At 47.3% G+C, this 23,617-nt stretch overlaps 2 protein-coding genes across 2 annotated transcripts in view; one reads left to right on the forward strand and one right to left on the reverse strand.

The window, feature by feature from the left end:
- The window catches only part of LOC133634234 (structural maintenance of chromosomes protein 2-like), a 51,063-nt gene extending 43,295 nt beyond the window's left edge, over positions 1-7,768 (forward strand). Inside the window, exons 22-25 of the mRNA XM_062027345.1 lie at positions 164-280; positions 1,373-1,533; positions 1,604-1,751; positions 7,505-7,768. Of these exons, the coding sequence (XP_061883329.1) occupies positions 164-280; positions 1,373-1,533; positions 1,604-1,751; positions 7,505-7,666 (588 nt within the window). The 3' untranslated portion in view covers positions 7,667-7,768. The remainder of the gene's footprint in view (positions 1-163; positions 281-1,372; positions 1,534-1,603; positions 1,752-7,504) is intronic.
- Positions 7,769-14,709: 6,941 nt separating this feature from the next.
- LOC133634235 (proteasome adapter and scaffold protein ECM29-like) overlaps positions 14,710-23,617 on the reverse strand; it is an 86,832-nt gene continuing 77,924 nt past the window's right edge. Inside the window, exon 48 of the mRNA XM_062027347.1 lies at positions 14,710-15,063. Within this exon, the coding sequence (XP_061883331.1) occupies positions 14,924-15,063 (140 nt within the window). The 3' untranslated portion in view covers positions 14,710-14,923. The remainder of the gene's footprint in view (positions 15,064-23,617) is intronic.

Raw genomic sequence — 23,617 nt, forward strand, 5'->3', positions numbered from 1 at the left:
TTCCATCTGCTCAACTACGGCAACCATTTTATTCCATCTTCTCAACTAGGACAACCACTTTATTCCATCTTCTGGAGGAACAATATTATAGAGACCTGCACATACAATTAGAATTCCAGTTGTTAATGAACGTCTCTGAGTGACTTGCATGTCATGTGTGCAGTACAACGACCTGATGAAGAAGAAGAGGATTGTGGAGAGCGACAAGACTAAAATCTTGCAGACCATCGAGGAGCTGGACCAGAAGAAGAACGAGGCTCTCAATTTGGCCTGGCAGAAGGTCAGATCCCTCAGCTGTTAAGATCACATAATGCAAACAAGAACACACCTTTTCACTCTTTGCTTGTCTTTAAAAACTAACTATTTGCAATATGGCCGTCAGCAAGGAAAAACCTTTTATCAGCTGCACCGTTTTATAAGCCGCAGGATTCAAAGCGTAGGAAAAGTGGCTTATAGTTTGGAATTTACAGTAATGATTAATGACTTCATCAGGTTCCTTTGTGATACAATATTGCATTTGTATTAACAAAGATATCTTTGAAATATATATGAATATATTTGAAACAAAAGTAGATTTTGTCCATCAAAGTACAAAGATGGCCACCTCTTGGTTCTAGAACAAGGTACAAAGATGGCCACCTCTTGGTTCTAGAACAAGGTACAAAGATGGCCACCTCTTGGTTCTAGAACAAGGTACAAAGATGGCCACCTCTTGGTTCTAGAACAAGGTACAAAGATGGCCACCTCTTGGTTCTAGAACAAGGTACAAAGGTGGCCACCTCTTGGTTCTAGAACAAGGTACAAAGGTGGCCACCTCTTGGTTCTAGAACAAGGTACAAAGATGGCCACCTCTTGGTTCTAGAACAAGGTACAAAGATGGCCACCTCTTGGTTCTAGAACAAGGTACAAAGTGAGGCAATTAGTGTCTGTAAAACAGCAACAACATAAGATAGAAACATTAGACCAGGGGTTCTTAACCTTTTCCACTACAGACAGACCCGGGTCTCACTCAAATATTAACACTGAATTAGTGGTTTTACTTTAGATTTTTCATTATTATAATAATTCTATTACAGTTGAACCTTGCCAAATGATATAAAAACATGTTGATCACCAAGATGATTATTTACATAAAACTTGGGCTGATTACAAAAATAATGAATCATCTCATACTGCAAAAGAAGGACTGATAAATATTGATTAAAAAAACCAAAGTGAAAATGAAAATTCAACTTCACCACTTTAGTCATCATTTTTGCACTTGAGAAACTTCTGCATGACTTTAGCTGCAGACTTCCTGTCATTACTGCCACACGTGGTGGAAAAGTGTATTACAGCTAAGTCACAGGTGGATGAATGATGGTGTGTGCAGGTCAACAAGGACTTTGGCTCCATCTTCTCCACCCTGCTGCCAGGGGCCACCGCCAAGCTGGCCCCCCCCCAGGGCTGCGGCGTCCTGGACGGCCTGGAGTTCAGAGTGGCCCTGGGCGACACCTGGAAGGAGAACCTGTCTGAGCTGAGCGGGGGTCAGAGGTGGGGTGGGCGGGGTTTGACTGTGATGATGGTGTTGTGGCCCCCCCAGTAACATGACCTTGTGTTGAAGGTCCCTGGTGGCCCTGTCCCTCATCCTGGCCATGCTGCTCTTCAAACCTGCACCCATCTACATCCTGGACGAGGTGGACGCCGCCCTGGACCTCTCACACACTCAGAACATAGGACAGATGCTGCGCACGCACTTCACTCAATCACAGGTGTGTCACACACACACACACACACACACACACACACACACACACACACACACACACACACCCAGAACATAGGACAGATGCTGCGCACGCACTTCACTCAATCACAGGTGTGTCACACACACACACACACACACACACACACACACACACACACACACACACACACACACACACACTTCACACACCCAGAACATAGGACAGATGCTGCGCACGCACTTCACTCAATCACAGGTGTGTCACACACACACACACACACACACACTTCACACACTCAGAACATAGGACAGATGCTGCGCACGCACTTCACTCAATCACAGGTGTGTCACACACACACACACACACACACACACACACACACACACACACACACACACACACACACACTTCACACACCCAGAACATAGGACAGATGCTGCGCACGCACTTCACTCAATCACAGGTGTGTCACACACACACACACACACACACACACACACACACACACACACACACACACACTTCACACACCCAGAACATAGGACAGATGCTGCGCACGCACTTCACTCAATCACAGGTGTGTCACACACACACACACACACACACACACACACACACACACACACACACACACACACACACACACACACTTCACACACCCAGAACATAGGACAGATGCTGCGCACGCACTTCACTCAATCACAGGTGTGTCACACACACACACACACACACACACACACACACACTTCAGACACTCACAGGTGTGACCCACTCACACACTTCAGACACTCACAGGTGTGTCACACACACACACACACACACACACACACACACACACACTTCAGACACTCACAGGTGTGACCCACTCACACACTTCAGACACTCACAGGTGTGTCACACACACACACACTTCAGACACTCACAGGTGTGACCCACTCACACACTTCAGACACTCACAGGTGTGTGTCACACACACACACACACACACACACACACACACACACACACACACACACACACACTTCAGACACTCACAGGTGTGTCACACACACACACACACACTCACACTTCAGACACTCACAGGTGTGTCACACACACACACTTCAGACACTCACAGGTGTGTCACACACACACACACACACACTCACACTTCAGACACTCACAGGTGTGTCACACACACACACACACACACTTCAGACACTCACAGGTGTGTGTCACACACACACACACACACACACACTTCAGACACTCACAGGTGTGTCACACACACACACACACACACACTTCAGACACTCACAGGTGTGTCACACACACACACACACACACACACACACACACACACACACTTCAGACACTCACAGGTGTGACCCACTCACACACTTCAGACACTCACAGGTGTGTGTCACACACACACACACACACACACACACACACACACACTTCAGACACTCACAGGTGTGTCACACACACACACACACACTCACACTTCAGACACTCACAGGTGTGTCACACACACACACTTCAGACACTCACAGGTGTGTCACACACACACACACACACACTCACACTTCAGACACTCACAGGTGTGTCACACACACACACACTTCAGACACTCACAGGTGTGTGTCACACACACACACACACACACACACTTCAGACACTCACAGGTGTGTCACACACACACACACACACACACTTCAGACACTCACAGGTGTGTCACACACACACACACACACACACACACACACACACACACACACACACTTCAGACACTCACAGGTGTGACCCACTCACACACTTCAGACACTCACAGGTGTGTCACACACACACACACACAGACACACACACACACACTTCAGACACTCACAGGTGTGTCACACACACACACACACAGACACACACACACACACTTCAGACACTCACAGGTGTGTCACACACACACACACACACACACTTCAGACACTCACAGGTGTGTCACACACACACACACACACACACACACACACACACACACACACACACACACACACACACACACACACACTTCAGACACTCACAGGTGTGACCCACTCACACACTTCAGACACTCACAGGTGTGTCACACACACACAGACACACACACACACACTTCAGACACTCACAGGTGTGTCACACACACACACACACTTCAGACACTCACAGGTGTGTCACACACTCACACTTCAGACACTCACAGGTGTGTCACACACACACACACACACTTCAGACACTCACAGGTGTGTCACACACACACACACACACACTTCAGACACTCACAGGTGTGTCACACACACACACACACACTTCAGACACTCACAGGTGTGTCACACACACACACACACACACACACACTTCAGACACTCACAGGTGTGTCACACACACACACACACACTTCAGACACTCACAGGTGTGTCACACACACACACACACACACACACACACTTCAGACACTCACAGGTGTGACCCACTCACACACTTCAGACACTCACAGGTGTGTCACACACACACAGACACACACACACACTTCAGACACTCACAGGTGTGTCACACACACACACACACACACACTTCAGACACTCACAGGTGTGTCACACACACACACACACACACTTCAGACACTCACAGGTGTGTCACACACACACACTTCAGACACTCACAGGTGTGTCACACACACACACACACACTTCAGACACTCACAGGTGTGTCACACACACACACACACACTTCAGACACTCACAGGTGTGTCACACACACACACACACACTTCAGACACTCACAGGTGTGTCACACACACACACACACACACACACACTTCAGACACTCACAGGTGTGTCACACACACACACTTCAGACACTCACAGGTGTGTCACACACACACACACACACACACACACACACACACACTTCAGACACTCACAGGTGTGACCCACTCACACACTTCAGACACTCACAGGTGTGTCACACACACACACACAGACACACACACACACACTTCAGACACTCACAGGTGTGTCACACACACACACACACACACACTTCAGACACTCACAGGTGTGTCACACACACACACACACACTTCAGACACTCACAGGTGTGTCACACACACACACACACACACACACACACACACACACACACACTTCAGACACTCACAGGTGTGACCCACTCACACACTTCAGACACTCACAGGTGTGTCACACACACACAGACACACACACACACACTTCAGACACTCACAGGTGTGTCACACACACACACACACTTCAGACACTCACAGGTGTGTCACACACTCACACTTCAGACACTCACAGGTGTGTCACACACACACACACACACTTCAGACACTCACAGGTGTGTCACACACACACACACACACACTCACACTTCAGACACTCACAGGTGTGTCACACACACACACACACACACACTTCAGACACTCACAGGTGTGTCACACACACACACACACACACACACACACACACACACACACACACACACACACTTCAGACACTCACAGGTGTGACCCACTCACACACTTCAGACACTCACAGGTGTGTCACACACACACAGACACACACACACACACTTCAGACACTCACAGGTGTGTCACACACACACACACACTTCAGACACTCACAGGTGTGTCACACACTCACACTTCAGACACTCACAGGTGTGTCACACACACACACACACACTTCAGACACTCACAGGTGTGTCACACACACACTCACACTTCAGACACTCACAGGTGTGTCACACACACACACACACACTTCAGACACTCACAGGTGTGTCACACACACACACACACTTCAGACACTCACAGGTGTGTCACACACTCACACTTCAGACACTCACAGGTGTGTCACACACACACACACACACTTCAGACACTCACAGGTGTGTCACACACACACACACACACACACACTTCAGACACTCACAGGTGTGTCACACACACACACACACACTTCAGACACTCACAGGTGTGTCACACACACACACACACACACACACACACACTTCAGACACTCACAGGTGTGTCACACACACACACACACACTTCAGACACTCACAGGTGTGACCCACTCACACACTTCAGACACTCACAGGTGTGTCACACACACACAGACACACACACACACTTCAGACACTCACAGGTGTGTCACACACACACACACACACACTTCAGACACTCACAGGTGTGTCACACACACACACTTCAGACACTCACAGGTGTGTCACACACACACACACACACTTCAGACACTCACAGGTGTGTCACACACACACACACACACTTCAGACACTCACAGGTGTGTCACACACACACACACACACACACACACTTCAGACACTCACAGGTGTGTCACACACACACACTTCAGACACTCACAGGTGTGTCACACACACACACACACACACACACACACACACTTCAGACACTCACAGGTGTGACCCACTCACACACTTCAGACACTCACAGGTGTGTCACACACACACACACAGACACACACACACACTTCAGACACTCACAGGTGTGTCACACACACACACACACACACACACACTTCAGACACTCACAGGTGTGTCACACACACACACACACACTTCAGACACTCACAGGTGTGTCACACACACACACACACACTTCAGACACTCACAGGTGTGTCACACACACACACACACACACACTTCAGACACTCACAGGTGTGTCACACACACACACACACACTTCAGACACTCACAGGTGTGTCACACACACACACACACACACACACACTTCAGACACTCACAGGTGTGTCACACACACACACACACACACACTTCAGACACTCACAGGTGTGTCACACACACACACACACACACACACTTCAGACACTCACAGGTGTGTCACACACACACACACACACTTCAGACACTCACAGGTGTGTCACACACACACACACACACTTCACACACTCCTGATACTAATAAAAACAACTGAACGATTTTTTAAAAAAAAGGCCAATACTGATTTTAAAAAATACAGATGCTGGTTTTAAAAAGTCTGATACTTATTTTAAATTAAAAAAGCCAATGCGATATAAAAAAAAAGGCAGATACTGATCAAAAATAAGACCACAACTGATGATATAAGGCTGATATGATATTAAAAAAAGGCGATACTCATCAAAAATAAGACCAATACCGATTTAAAAAAAAAAAAGGGCTGATCCGATTTTTTAAAAAGCCCATATTGATCAAAAATAAGACCAATACTGACAAAAAAAAATTGATATGGTTTCTAAAAAAAGCCCATATTGATCAAAAATAAGACCAATACTGAAAAAAAAAGATTGATATGGTGTCTAAAAAAGCCCATATTGATCAAAAATAAGACCAATACTGAAAAAAAAGATTGATTTTGTTTCTAAAAAAGCCCATATTGATCAAAAATGAGACCAATACTGAAAAAAAAAGATTGATATGGTGTCTAAAAAAGCCCATATTGATCAAAAATAAGACCAATACTGAAAAAAAAAGATTGACATGGTTTCTAAAAAAGCCCATATTGATCAAAAATAAGACCAATACGATACAAAAAAGGCTGATAGGATAAATAAAAAGTCTGATACTGATAAAAACAACAAACAATTTTAATAAAAGGCCAATACTAATTTAAAAAAAAGCCGATGCTGATATAAAAAAAAAAGGTTGATACTGATAAAAGAAAATTGCCGATACTGATTCTTGCCTAATGGCTGCTCCTCCAGTTCGTGGTGGTATCCCTGAAGGACGGCATGTTCACCAACGCCAACGTGCTCTTCAAGACCAAGTTTGTGGACGGCATGTCGACCGTGACACGCAGCGCCCTCAGCAACCTGACCCACAAGACCCAGACCCAGGACCACGTCCGCTCCAAGAGGATCAAGTAGACCTCCTTCAACATTTGTATCATACTTGTTTTTGTTAGGCTGTTACGATTGTTACGGCTACTTTTGCATTCAAAAAAGGTTCTAAAAATCTAAATAAAGATAGCAGAGTAGTCCTGAGGAGGAGGTCTTGGATTTTCTTATTTGTATCCTTTTACACTGTAAGGTGCACGTCTTTACCCAACCACCAGTCTTCTTTGGAGTGTTTCCATGTACCAACCACCAGTCTTCTTTGGAGTGTTTCCATGTACCAAAGTACCAACCACCAGTCTTCTTTGGAGTGTTTCCATGTACCAACCACCAGTCTTCTTTGGAGTGTTTCCATGTACCAACCACCAGTCTTCTTTGGAGTGTTTCCATGTACCAAAGTACCAACCACCAGTCTTCTTTGGAGTACTTCCATGTACCAAAGTACCAACCACCAGTCTTCTTTGGAGTACTTCCATGTACCAAAGTACCAACCACCAGTCTTCTTTGGAGTGTTTCCATGTACCAAAGTACCAACCACCAGTCTTCTTTGGAGTGTTTCCTTGTACCAAAGTACCAACCACCAGTCTTCTTTGGAGTGTTTCCATGTACCAAAGTACCAACCACCAGTCTTCTTTGGAGTACTTCCATGTACCAAAGTACCAACCACCAGTCTTCTTTGGAGTACTTCCATGTACCAAAGTACCAACCACCAGTCTTCTTTGGAGTGTTTCCATGTACCAAAGTACCAACCACCAGTCTTCTTTGGAGTGTTTCCATGTACCAAAGTACCAACCACCAGTCTTCTTTGGAGTGTTTCCATGTACCAAAGTACCAATGACCAGTCTTCTTTGGAGTGTTTCCATTTACCAAAGTACCAACCACCAGTCTTCTTTGGAGTGTTTCCATGTACCAAAGTACCAACCACCAGTCTTCTTTGGAGTGCTTCCACGTACCAAAGTACCAACCACCAGTCTTCTTTGGAGTGTTTCCATGTACCAAAGTACCAACCACCAGTCTTCTTTGGAGTGTTTCCATGTACCAAAGTACCAATGACCAGTCTTCTTTGGAGTGTTTCCATTTACCAAAGTACCAACCACCAGTCTTCTTTGGAGTGTTTCCATGTACCAAAGTACCAACCACCAGTCTTCTTTGGAGTGCTTCCACGTACCAAAGTACCAACGACCAGTCTTCTTTGGAGTGTTTCCATGTACCAAAGTACCAACCACCAGTCTTCTTTGGAGTGTTTCCATTTACCAAAGTACCAACCACCAGTCTTCTTTGGAGTGTTTCCATGTACCAAAGTACCAACCACCAGTCTTCTTTGGAGTGCTTCCACATACCAAAGTACCAACCACCAGTCTTCTTTGGAGTGTTTCCATGTACCAAAGTACCAACCACCAGTCTTCTTTGGAGTACTTCCATGTACCAAAGTACCAACCACCAGTCTTCTTTGGAGTACTTCCATGTACCAAAGTACCAACCACCAGTCTTCTTTGGAGTGTTTCCATGTACCAAAGTACCAACCACCAGTCTTCTTTGGAGTGTTTCCACGTACCAAACTACCAACCACCAGTCTTCTTTGGAGTACTTCCATGTACCAAAGTACCAACCACCAGTCTTCTTTGGAGTGCTTCCACGTACCAAAGTACCAACCACCAGTCTTCTTTGGAGTGTTTCCATGTACCAAAGTACCAACCACCAGTCTTCTTTGGAGTGTTTCCATGTACCAAAGTACCAACCACCAGTCTTCTTTGGAGTGTTTCCATGTACCAAAGTACCAACCACCAGTCTTCTTTGGAGTGTTTCCATGTACCAAAGTACCAACCACCAGTCTTCTTTGGAGTGTTTCCATGTACCAAAGTACCAACCACCAGTCTTCTTTGGAGTGCTTCCATGTACCAAAGTACCAACCACCAGTCTTCTTTGGAGTGTTTCCATGTACCAAAGTACCAACCACCAGTCTTCTTTGGAGTGCTTCCATGTACCAAAGTACCAACCACCAGTCTTCTTTGGAGTGTTTCCATGTACCAAAGTACCAACCACCAGTCTTCTTTGGAGTGTTTCCATGTACCAAAGTACCAACCACCAGTCTTCTTTGGAGTGCTTCCATGTACCAAAGTACCAACCACCAGTCTTCTTTGGAGTGTTTCCATGTACCAAAGTACCAACCACCAGTCTTCTTTGGAGTGCTTCCATGTACCAAAGTACCAACCACCAGTCTTCTTTGGAGTGTTTCCATGTACCAAAGTACCAACCACCAGTCTTCTTTGGAGTGCTTCCATGTACCAAAGTACCAACCACCAGTCTTCTTTGGAGTGTTTCCATGTACCAAAGTACCAACCACCAGTCTTCTTTGGAGTGTTTCCATGTACCAAAGTACCAACCACCAGTCTTCTTTGGAGTGTTTCCATGTACCAAAGTACCAACCACCAGTCTTCTTTGGAGTGTTTCCACGTACCAAAGTACCAACCACCAGTCTTCTTTGGAGTGTTTCCATGTACCAAAGTACCAACCACCAGTCTTCTTTGGAGTGTTTCCATGTACCAAAGTACCAACCACCAGTCTTCTTTGGAGTGTTTCCACGTACCAAAGTACCAACCACCAGTCTTCTTTGGAGTGTTTCCACGTACCAAAGTACCAACCACCAGTCTTCTTTGGAGTGTTTCCACGTACCAAAGTACCAACCACCAGTCTTCTTTGGAGTGTTTCCACGTACCAAAGTACCAACCACCAGTCTTCTTTGGAGTGTTTCCACGTACCAAAGTACCAACCACCAGTCTTCTTTGGAGTGTTTCCATGTACCAAAGTACCAACCACCAGTCTTCTTTGGAGTGTTTCCATGTACCAAAGTACCAACCACCAGTCTTCTTTGGAGTGCTTCCATGTACCAAAGTACCAACCACCAGTCTTCTTTGGAGTGTTTCCATGTACCAAAGTACCAACCACCAGTCTTCTTTGGAGTGTTTCCATGTACCAAAGTACCAACCACCAGTCTTCTTTGAAGTGTTTCCATGTACCAAAGTACCAACCACCAGTCTTCTTTGGAGTGTTTCCACGTACCAAAGTACCAACCACCAGTCTTCTTTGGAGTGTTTCCACGTACCAAAGTACCAACCACCAGTCTTCTTTGGAGTGTTTCCATGTACCAAAGTACCAACCACCAGTCTTCTTTGGAGTGTTTCCATGTACCAAAGTACCAACCACCAGTCTTCTTTGGAGTGCTTCCATGTACCAAAGTACCAACCACCAGTCTTCTTTGAAGTGTTTCCATGTACCAAAGTACCAACCACCAGTCTTCTTTGGAGTGCTTCCATGTACCAAAGTACCAACCACCAGTCTTCTTTGGAGTGTTTCCATGGGGGCGGGGGGCGTGGTTATTTACAGCTAGAATTCACCAACTCAAATATTTCATATATATATATACACGTATGAAATACTTGACTTTCAGTGAATTCTAGCTATATATATATATATATATTTATTTATTTATTTTATTTTATTTACATAAAAGAAATACTTGAATTTCAGTGTTCCGGTGGCTATCCATTAGATGGCAGTATTGTCCTGTTTAACTTCTCCGTTCATGATGAGTATATCATTTCGGCCACCGTGTTCAATGGAGAAGTGTTGTGTTCTACATATTTGCAGGCAACATACAACTTCCTCTTCCAACTGTCCTGGATGAACTGAAATTCTTGTTTGAATTCGTTAGGCAAGCTGTTTATATTGTGGGAAAGCGGACGTGAGAACAGGTTGTCCCAACTCAGTCTCGGGTCCGCATTGAGATGGAGGGGGCGTGGCCTCCAGCTCCGGCTGAATACCGGGAGTTTGTCGGGAGAGGCGCTGAATACCGGGATTCTCCCGCTAAAAACGGGAGGGTTGGCAAGTATGATGTACAAACCCCGTTTCCATATGAGTTGGGAAATGGTGTTAGATGTAAATATAAACGGAATACAATGATTTGCAAATCCTTTTCAAGCCATATTCAGTTGAATATGCTACAAAGACAACATATTTCATGTTCAAACTTATAAACTTTATTTATTTTTTGCAAATAATAATGTCATGGCTGCAACACGTGCCAAAGTAGTTGGGAAAGGGCATGTTCACCACTGTGTTACATGGCCTTTCCTTTTAACAACACTCAGTAAAGGTTTGGGAAGTGAGGAGACACATTTTTGAAGTGGAATTCTTTCCCATTCTTGCTTGATGTACAGCTTAAGTTGTTCAACAGTCCGGGGGTCTCCCTTCTCATATTTTAGGTGCCACACATTTTCAATGTCTGGACTACAGGCAGGCCAGTCTAGTACCAGCACTCTTTTACTATGAAGCCACGTTGATGTAACACGTGGCTTGGCATTGTCTTGATGAAATAAGCAGGGGCGTCAATGATAACAACATATGTTGCTCCAAAAGCTGTATGTACCTTTCAGCATTAATGGTGCCTTCACAGATGTGTAAGTTACCCATGTCTTGGCCACTAATACACCCCCATACCATCACACATGCTGCCTTTTACACTTTCACCCTAGAACAATCCGGATGGTTCTTTTCCTCTTTGGTCCGAAGGACACGACGTCCACAGTTTCCAAAAACAATTAGAAATGTGGACTCGTCAGACCACAGAACACTTTTCCACTTTGTATCAGTCCATCTTAGATGAGCTCAGGCCCAGCGAAGCCGACGGCGTTTCTGGGTGTTGTTGATAAACGGTTTTGGCCTTGCATAGGAGAGTTTTAACTTGCACTTACAGATGTAGCGACCAACTGTAGTTACTGACAGTGGGTTTCTGAAGTGTTCCATGTGGTGATATCCTTTACACACTGCTTGTTGATGCAGTACAGCCTGAGGGATGGAAGGTCACGGGCTTAGCTGCTTACCTGCAGTGATTTCTCCACATTCTCTGAACCCTTTGATGATATTACGGAGCGTAGATGGTGAAATCCCTAAATTCCTTGCAATAGCTACTTGAGAAAGGTTGTTCTTAAACTGTTCAACAATTTGCTCAGGCATTTGTTGACAAAGTGGTGACCCTCGCCCCATCCTTGTTTGTGAATGACTGAGCATTTCATGGAATCTACTTTTATACCCAATCATGGCACCCACCTGTTCCCAATTAGCCTGCACACCTGTGGGATGTTCCAAATAAGTGTTTGATGAGCATTCCTCAACTTTATCAGTATTTATTGCCACCTTTCCCAACTTCTTTGGCACGTGTTGCTGCCATCAAATTATAAAGTTAATGATTAGTTGCCCAAGAAAAAATGTTTGAACATGAAATATGTTGTCTTTGTAGCATATTCAACTGAATATGGCTTGAAAAGGATTTGCAAATCATTGTATTCCGTTTATATTTACATCCAACACCATTTCCCAACTCATATGGAAACGGGGTTTGTACCAACGACCAATCTTCTTTGGAGTACTTCCATGTACCAAACAAAGCCATCAATATGCTTGTTCCTTTCCTCTGGCTCATGACTTTTAAATACTGCTTTTATTATTTTAATTAATAAATGTTGCTATGAAAACATTGAAGCACTTCCATGTTTTTACTTCCTGTAGTTGTTGCTTCTTCCACTTGTCCCCGCGTTTTATTTTGAAAATGTGCATTTTACTCAAGTACTGTAGTTCATGTTGTTACTTCCGGTACCGCATTTTTCGGAGTATAAGTTGCACCGGCCGAAGATGCATAATAAAGAAGGAAAAAAACATATATAAGTCGCACTGGAGTATAAGTCGCATTTTTTGGGGAAATGTATTTGATAAAAGCCAACACCAAGAATAGACATTTGAAAGGCAATTTAAAATATCTAAAGAATAGTGAACAGGCTGAATAAGTATACGTTATATGAGGCATAAATAACCAACTGGTATGTTAACGTAACATATTATGGTAAGAGTCATTCAAATAACTATAACATATAGAACATGCTATACGTTTACCAAACAATCTGTCACTCCTAATCGCTAAATCCCATGAAATCTTATACGTCTAGACCGGGGGTCGGCAACCCGCGGCTCTAGAGCCACATGCGGCTCTTTGGCGCCGCCCTAGTGGCTCTCTGGAGCTTTTTAAAAAATGTATGAAAAATGGAAAAAGATGAGGGGAAAATAATATATTTTTTGTTTTAATATGGTTTCTGTAGGAGGACAAAGATGACACAAACCTCCCTAATTGTTATAAATCACACTGTTTATATTAAACATGCTTCACTGATTCCAGTATTTGGCGAGCGCCGTTTTGTCCTACTAATTTTGGCGGTCCTTGAACTCACCTTAGTTTGTTTACATGTATAACTTTCTCCGACTTTCTAGGACGTGTTTTATGCCACTTCTTTTTCTGACTCATTTTGTGCACCAAACTTTTAACGTTGTGCGTGAAGGCACAAAGGTGAGTTTTGTTGATGTTATTGACTTGTGTGGAGTGCTAATCAGACATATTTGGTCACTGCATGACTGCAAGCTAATCCATGCCAACATGCTATTTAGGCTACACATATTGCATCATTATGCCTCATTTGTAGCTATATTTGAGCTCATTTAGTTTCCTTTAATTCAATTTATATCTCATGACACACTATCTGTATGTAATATGGCTTTGAATTTTTTGTGGCTCCAGACAGATTTGTTTTTGTACTTTTGGTCCAATATGGCTCTTTCAACATTTTGGGTTGCCGACCCCTGGTCTAGTCTCTTACGTGAATGAGCTAAATAATATTATTTGATATTTTACGGTAATGTTAATAATTTCACACATAAGTCGCTCCTGAGTATAAGTCGCACCCCCGGCCAAACTATGAAAAAAATTGCGACTTATAGTCCGAAAAATACAGTAATTGTTGCTTCTTCCACTTGTCACCGCGCTTTACTTTGAAAAGGTGTATTTTACTCAAGTACTGTAGTTGATGTTGTTACTTCCTGTAGTTGTTGCTTCTTCCACTTGTCACCGCGCTTTACTTTGAAAAGGTGTATTTTACTCAAGTACTGTAGTTGATGTTGTTACTTCCTGTAGTTGTTGCTTCTTCCACTTGTCATTATTGACTTTGCCCCCCTGAAGTCATCAAAGACTGTGAAATAATCCATGTTGATTTTATTTCAATTCCAACAAGTAAAACATGACAAGTTACAAGTGTGGACAAAAGTTGTGTTGCTGGTTAACACAAATGATTCATAGACATGATCCAGGGTGTAAGTCCATCTTGAGCAAAGTCCACAAACAGTTAATGACATTAATTATTATTATTATTATTCATATTCTTTGATAAAGACTAGAAAAGTGTTATTGTGTCAGGGTTGACTCTGGATGTGTCGACGCAGCTCCTGAGCTTTGTCCTTCAGGTCTGCTCTGCTGTCACCTTGCAGGCTGGATAACGATCTCTGCAGCTGCTCACGACTCCTGGAGGACACACACTGCCACTGCTCGCTTTCTGTGGACACACAACACTTCAGACACACACTGCCACTGCTCGCTTTCTGTGGACACACAACACTTCAGACACACACTGCCACTGCTCGCTTTCTGTGGACACACAACACTTCAGACACACACTGCCACTGCTCGCTTTCTGTGGACACACAACACTTCAGACACACACTGCCACTGCTCGCTTTCTGTGGACACACAACACTTCAGACACACACTGCCACTGCTCGCTCTCTGTGGACACACAACACTTCAGACACACACTGCCACTGCTCGCTTTCTGTGGACACACAACACTTCAGACACACACTGCCACTGCTCGCTTTCTGTGGACACACAACACTTCAGACACACACTGCCACTGCTCGCTTTCTGTGGACACACAACACTTCAGACACACACTGCCACTGCTCGCTTTCTGTGGACACACAACACTTCAGACACACACTGCCACTGCTCGCTCTCTGTGGACACACAACACTTCAGACACACACTGCCACTGCTCGCTCTCTGTGGACACACAACACTTCAGACACACACTGCCACTGCTCGCTTTCTGTGGACACACAACACTTCAGACACACACTGCCACTGCTCGCTTTCTGTGGACACACAACACTTCAGACACACACTGCCACTGCTCGCTTTCTGTGGACACACAACACTTCAGACACACACTGCCACTGCTCGCTCTCTGTGGACACACAACACTTCAGACACACACTGCCACTGCTCGCTTTCTGTGGACACACAACACTTCAGACACACACTGCCACTGCTCGCTTTCTGTGGACACACAACACTTCAGACACACACTGCCACTGCTCGCTTTCTGTGGACACACAACACTTCAGACACACACTGCCACTGCTCGCTTTCTGTGGACACACAACACTTCAGACACACACTGCCACTGCTCGCTTTCTGTGGACACACAACACTTCAGACACACACTGCCACTGCTCGCTCTCTGTGGACACACAACACTTCAGACACACACTGCCACTGCTCGCTTTCTGTGGACACACAACACTTCAGACACACACTGCCACTGCTCGCTTTCTGTGGACACACAACACTTCAGACACACACTGCCACTGCTCGCTTTCTGTGGACACACAACACTTCAGACACACACTGCCACTGCTCGCTTTCTGTGGACACACAACACTTCAGACACACACTGCCACTGCTCGCTCTCTGTGGACACACAACACTTCAGACACACACTGCCACTGCTCGCTCTCTGTGGACACACAACACTTCAGACACACACTGCCACTGCTCGCTTTCTGTGGACACACAACACTTCAGACACACACTGCCACTGCTCGCTTTCTGTGGACACACAACACTTCAGACACACACTGCCACTGCTCGCTTTCTGTGGACACACAACACTTCAGACACACACTGCCACTGCTCGCTTTCTGTGGACACACAACACTTCAGACACACACTGCCACTGCTCGCTTTCTGTGGACACACAACACTTCAGACACACACTGCCACTGCTCGCTTCTGTGGACACACAACACTTCAGACACACACTGCCACTGCTCGCTCTCTGTGGACACACAACACTTCAGACACACACTGCCACTGCTCGCTTTCTGTGGACACACAACACTTCAGACACACACTGCCACTGCTCGCTTTCTGTGGACACACAACACTTCAGACACACACTGCCACTGCTCGCTTTCTGTGGACACACAACACTTCAGACACACACTGCCACTGCTCGCTTTCTGTGGACACACAACACTTCAGACACACACTGCCACTGCTCGCTCTCTGTGGACACACAACACTTCAGACACACACTGCCACTGCTCGCTCTCTGTGGACACACAACACTTCAGACACACACTGCCACTGCTCGCTTTCTGTGGACACACAACACTTCAGACACACACTGCCACTGCTCGCTTTCTGTGGACACACAACACTTCAGACACACACTGCCACTGCTCGCTTTCTGTGGACACACAACACTTCAGACACACACTGCCACTGCTCGCTTTCTGTGGACACACAACACTTCAGACACACACTGCCACTGCTCGCTCTCTGTGGACACACAACACTTCAGACACACACTGCCACTGCTCGCTTTCTGTGGACACACAACACTTCAGACACACACTGCCACTGCTCGCTTTCTGTGGACACACAACACTTCAGACACACACTGCCACTGCTCGCTCTCTGTGGACACACAACACTTCAGACACACACTGCCACTGCTCGCTTTCTGTGGACACACAACACTTCAGACACACACTGCCACTGCTCGCTTTCTGTGGACACACAACACTTCAGACACACACTGCCACTGCTCGCTCTCTGTGGACACACAACACTTCAGACACACACTGCCACTGCTCGCTTTCTGTGGACACACAACACTTCAGACACACACTGCCACTGCTCGCTTTCTGTGGACACACAACACTTCAGACACACACTGCCACTGCTCGCTTTCTGTGGACACACAACACTTCAGACACACACTGCCACTGCTCGCTTTCTGTGGACACACAACACTTCAGACACACACTGCCACTGCTCGCTTTCTGTGGACACACAACACTTCAGACACACACTGCCACTGCTCGCTTTCTGTGGACACACAACACTTCAGACACACACTGCCACTGCTCGCTTTCTGTGGACACACAACACTTCAGACACACACTGCCACTGCTCGCTTTCTGTGGACACACAACACTTCAGACACACACTGCCACTGCTCGCTTTCTGTGGACACACAACACTTCAGACACACACTGCCACTGCTCGCTTTCTGTGGACACACAACACTTCAGACACACACTGCCACTGCTCGCTTTCTGTGGACACACAACACTTCAGACACACACTGCCACTGCTCGCTCTCTGTGGACACACAACACTTCAGACACACACTGCCACTGCTCGCTTTCTGTGGACACACAACACTTCAGACACACACTGCCACTGCTCGCTCTCTGTGGACACACAACACTTCAGACACACACTGCCACTGCTCGCTTTCTGTGGACACACAACACTTCAGACACACACTGCCACTGCTCGCTTTCTGTGGACACACAACACTTCAGACACACACTGCCACTGCTCGCTTTCTGTGGACACACAACACTTCAGACACACACTGCCACTGCTCGCTTTCTGTGGACACACAACACTTCAGACACACACTGCCACTGCTCGCTTTCTGTGGACACACAACACTTCAGACACACACTGCCACTGCTCGCTTTCTGTGGACACACAACACTTCAGACACACACTGCCACTGCTCGCTCTCTGTGGACACACAACACTTCAGACACACACTGCCACTGCTCGCTTTCTGTGGACACACAACACTTCAGACACACACTGCCACTGCTCGCTTTCTGTGGACACACAACACTTCAGACACACACTGCCACTGCTCGCTCTCTGTGGACACACAACACTTCAGACACACACTGCCACTGCTCGCTTTCTGTGGACACACAACACTTCAGACACACACTGCCACTGCTCGCTTTCTGTGGACACACAACACTTCAGACACACACTGCCACTGCTCGCTCTCTGTGGACACACAACACTTCAGACACACACTGCCACTGCTCGCTTTCTGTGGACACACAACACTTCAGACACACACTGCCACTGCTCGCTTTCTGTGGACACACAACACTTCAGACACACACTGCCACTGCTCGCTTTCTGTGGACACACAACACTTCAGACACACACTGCCACTGCTCGCTTTCTGTGGACACACAACACTTCAGACACACACTGCCACTGCTCGCTTTCTGTGGACACACAACACTTCAGACACACACTGCCACTGCTCGCTTTCTGTGGACACACAACACTTCAGACACACACTGCCACTGCTCGCTTTCTGTGGACACACAACACTTCAGACACACACTGCCACTGCTCGCTTTCTGTGGACACACAACACTTCAGACACACACTGCCACTGCTCGCTTTCTGTGGACACACAACACTTCAGACACACACTGCCACTGCTCGCTTTCTGTGGACACACAACACTTCAGACACACACTGCCACTGCTCGCTTTCTGTGGACACACAACACTTCAGACACACACTGCCACTGCTCGCTTTCTGTGGACACACAACACTTCAGACACACACTGCCACTGCTCGCTCTCTGTGGACACACAACACTTCAGACACACACTGCCACTGCTCGCTTTCTGTGGACACACAACACTTCAGACACACACTGCCACTGCTCGCTTTCTGTGGACACACAACACTTCAGACACACACTGCCACTGCTCGCTTTCTGTGGACACACAACACTTCAGACACACACTGCCACTGCTCGCTTTCTGTGGACACACAACACTTCAGACACACACTGCCACTGCTCGCTCTCTGTGGACACACAACACTTCAGACACACACTGCCACTGCTCGCTCTCTGTGGACACACAACACTTCAGACACACACTGCCACTGCTCGCTTTCTGTGGACACACAACACTTCAGACACACACTGCCACTGCTCGCTTTCTGTGGACACACAACACTTCAGACACACACTGCCACTGCTCGCTTTCTGTGGACACACAACACTTCAGACACACACTGCCACTGCTCGCTTTCTGTGGACACACAACACTTCAGACACACACTGCCACTGCTCGCTCTCTGTGGACACACAACACTTCAGACACACACTGCCACTGCTCGCTTTCTGTGGACACACAACACTTCAGACACACACTGCCACTGCTCGCTTTCTGTGGACACACAACACTTCAGACACACACTGCCACTGCTCGCTTTCTGTGGACACACAACACTTCAGACACACACTGCCACTGCTCGCTTTCTGTGGACACACAACACTTCAGACACACACTGCCACTGCTCGCTCTCTGTGGACACACAACACTTCAGACACACACTGCCACTGCTCGCTTTCTGTGGACACACAACACTTCAGACACACACTGCCACTGCTCGCTTTCTGTGGACACACAACACTTCAGACACACACTGCCACTGCTCGCTTTCTGTGGACACACAACACTTCAGACACACACTGCCACTGCTCGCTTTCTGTGGACACACAACACTTCAGACACACACTGCCACTGCTCGCTTTCTGTGGACACACAACACTTCAGACACACACTGCCACTGCTCGCTCTCTGTGGACACACAACACTTCAGACACACACTGCCACTGCTCGCTCTCTGTGGACACACAACACTTCAGACACACACTGCCACTGCTCGCTTTCTGTGGACACACAACACTTCAGACACACACTGCCACTGCTCGCTTTCTGTGGACACACAACACTTCAGACACACACTGCCACTGCTCGCTTTCTGTGGACACACAACACTTCAGACACACACTGCCACTGCTCGCTTTCTGTGGACACACAACACTTCAGACACACACTGCCACTGCTCGCTCTCTGTGGACACACAACACTTCAGACACACACTGCCACTGCTCGCTCTCTGTGGACACACAACACTTCAGACACACACTGCCACTGCTCGCTTTCTGTGGACACACAACACTTCAGACACACACTGCCACTGCTCGCTTTCTGTGGACACACAACACTTCAGACACACACTGCCACTGCTCGCTTTCTGTGGACACACAACACTTCAGACACACACTGCCACTGCTCGCTCTCTGTGGACACACAACACTTCAGACACACACTGCCACTGCTCGCTTTCTGTGGACACACAACACTTCAGACACACACTGCCACTGCTCGCTTTCTGTGGACACACAACACTTCAGACACACACTGCCACTGCTCGCTTTCTGTGGACACACAACACTTCAGACACACACTGCCACTGCTCGCTTTCTGTGGACACACAACACTTCAGACACACACTGCCACTGCTCGCTTTCTGTGGACACACAACACTTCAGACACACACTGCCACTGCTCGCTCTCTGTGGACACACAACACTTCAGACACACACTGCCACTGCTCGCTTTCTGTGGACACACAACACTTCAGACACACACTGCCACTGCTCGCTTTCTGTGGACACACAACACTTCAGACACACACTGCCACTGCTCGCTTTCTGTGGACACACAACACTTCAGACACACACTGCCACTGCTCGCTTTCTGTGGACACACAACACTTCAGACACACACTGCCACTGCTCGCTCTCTGTGGACACACAACACTTCAGACACACACTGCCACTGCTCGCTCTCTGTGGACACACAACACTTCAGACACACACTGCCACTGCTCGCTTTCTGTGGACACACAACACTTCAGACACACACTGCCACTGCTCGCTTTCTGTGGACACACAACACTTCAGACACACACTGCCACTGCTCGCTTTCTGTGGACACACAACACTTCAGACACACACTGCCACTGCTCGCTTTCTGTGGACACACAACACTTCAGACACACACTGCCACTGCTCGCTTTCTGTGGACACACAACACTTCAGACACACACTGCCACTGCTCGCTTTCTGTGGACACACAACACTTCAGACACACACTGCCACTGCTCGCTCTCTGTGGACACACAACACTTCAGACACACACTGCCACTGCTCGCTTTCTGTGGACACACAACACTTCAGACACACACTGCCACTGCTCGCTTTCTGTGGACACACAACACTTCAGACACACACTGCCACTGCTCGCTTTCTGTGGACACACAACACTTCAGACACACACTGCCACTGCTCGCTTTCTGTGGACACACAACACTTCAGACACACACTGCCACTGCTCGCTCTCTGTGGACACACAACACTTCAGACACACACTGCCACTGCTCGCTCTCTGTGGACACACAACACTTCAGACACACACTGCCACTGCTCGCTTTCTGTGGACACACAACACTTCAGACACACACTGCCACTGCTCGCTTTCTGTGGACACACAACACTTCAGACACACACTGCCACTGCTCGCTTTCTGTGGACACACAACACTTCAGACACACACTGCCACTGCTCGCTTTCTGTGGACACACAACACTTCAGACACACACTGCCACTGCTCGCTCTCTGTGGACACACAACACTTCAGACACACACTGCCACTGCTCGCTTTCTGTGGACACACAACACTTCAGACACACACTGCCACTGCTCGCTTTCTGTGGACACACAACACTTCAGACACACACTGCCACTGCTCGCTCTCTGTGGACACACAACACTTCAGACACACACTGCCACTGCTCGCTTTCTGTGGACACACAACACTTCAGACACACACTGCCACTGCTCGCTTTCTGTGGACACACAACACTTCAGACACACACTGCCACTGCTCGCTCTCTGTGGACACACAACACTTCAGACACACACTGCCACTGCTCGCTTTCTGTGGACACACAACACTTCAGACACACACTGCCACTGCTCGCTTTCTGTGGACACACAACACTTCAGACACACACTGCCACTGCTCGCTTTCTGTGGACACACAACACTTCAGACACACACTGCCACTGCTCGCTTTCTGTGGACACACAACACTTCAGACACACACTGCCACTGCTCGCTTTCTGTGGACACACAACACTTCAGACACACACTGCCACTGCTCGCTTTCTGTGGACACACAACACTTCAGACACACACTGCCACTGCTCGCTTTCTGTGGACACACAACACTTCAGACACACACTGCCACTGCTCGCTTTCTGTGGACACACAACACTTCAGACACACACTGCCACTGCTCGCTTTCTGTGGACACACAACACTTCAGACACACACTGCCACTGCTCGCTTTCTGTGGACACACAACACTTCAGACACACACTGCCACTGCTCGCTTTCTGTGGACACACAACACTTCAGACACACACTGCCACTGCTCGCTCTCTGTGGACACACAACACTTCAGACACACACTGCCACTGCTCGCTTTCTGTGGACACACAACACTTCAGACACACACTGCCACTGCTCGCTCTCTGTGGACACACAACACTTCAGACACACACTGCCACTGCTCGCTTTCTGTGGACACACAACACTTCAGACACACACTGCCACTGCTCGCTTTCTGTGGACACACAACACTTCAGACACACACTGCCACTGCTCGCTTTCTGTGGACACACAACACTTCAGACACACACTGCCACTGCTCGCTTTCTGTGGACACACAACACTTCAGACACACACTGCCACTGCTCGCTTTCTGTGGACACACAACACTTCAGACACACACTGCCACTGCTCGCTTTCTGTGGACACACAACACTTCAGACACACACTGCCACTGCTCGCTTCTCTGTGGACACACAACACTTCAGACACACACTGCCACTGCTCGCTTTCTGTGGACACACAACACTTCAGACACACACTGCCACTGCTCGCTTTCTGTGGACACACAACACTTCAGACACACACTGCCACTGCTCGCTCTCTGTGGACACACAACACTTCAGACACACACTGCCACTGCTCGCTTTCTGTGGACACACAACACTTCAGACACACACTGCCACTGCTCGCT

Source organism: Entelurus aequoreus, linkage group LG18 (genome assembly GCF_033978785.1).
Source record: "Entelurus aequoreus isolate RoL-2023_Sb linkage group LG18, RoL_Eaeq_v1.1, whole genome shotgun sequence".
Classification (NCBI taxonomy): Eukaryota; Metazoa; Chordata; class Actinopteri; order Syngnathiformes; family Syngnathidae; genus Entelurus; species Entelurus aequoreus.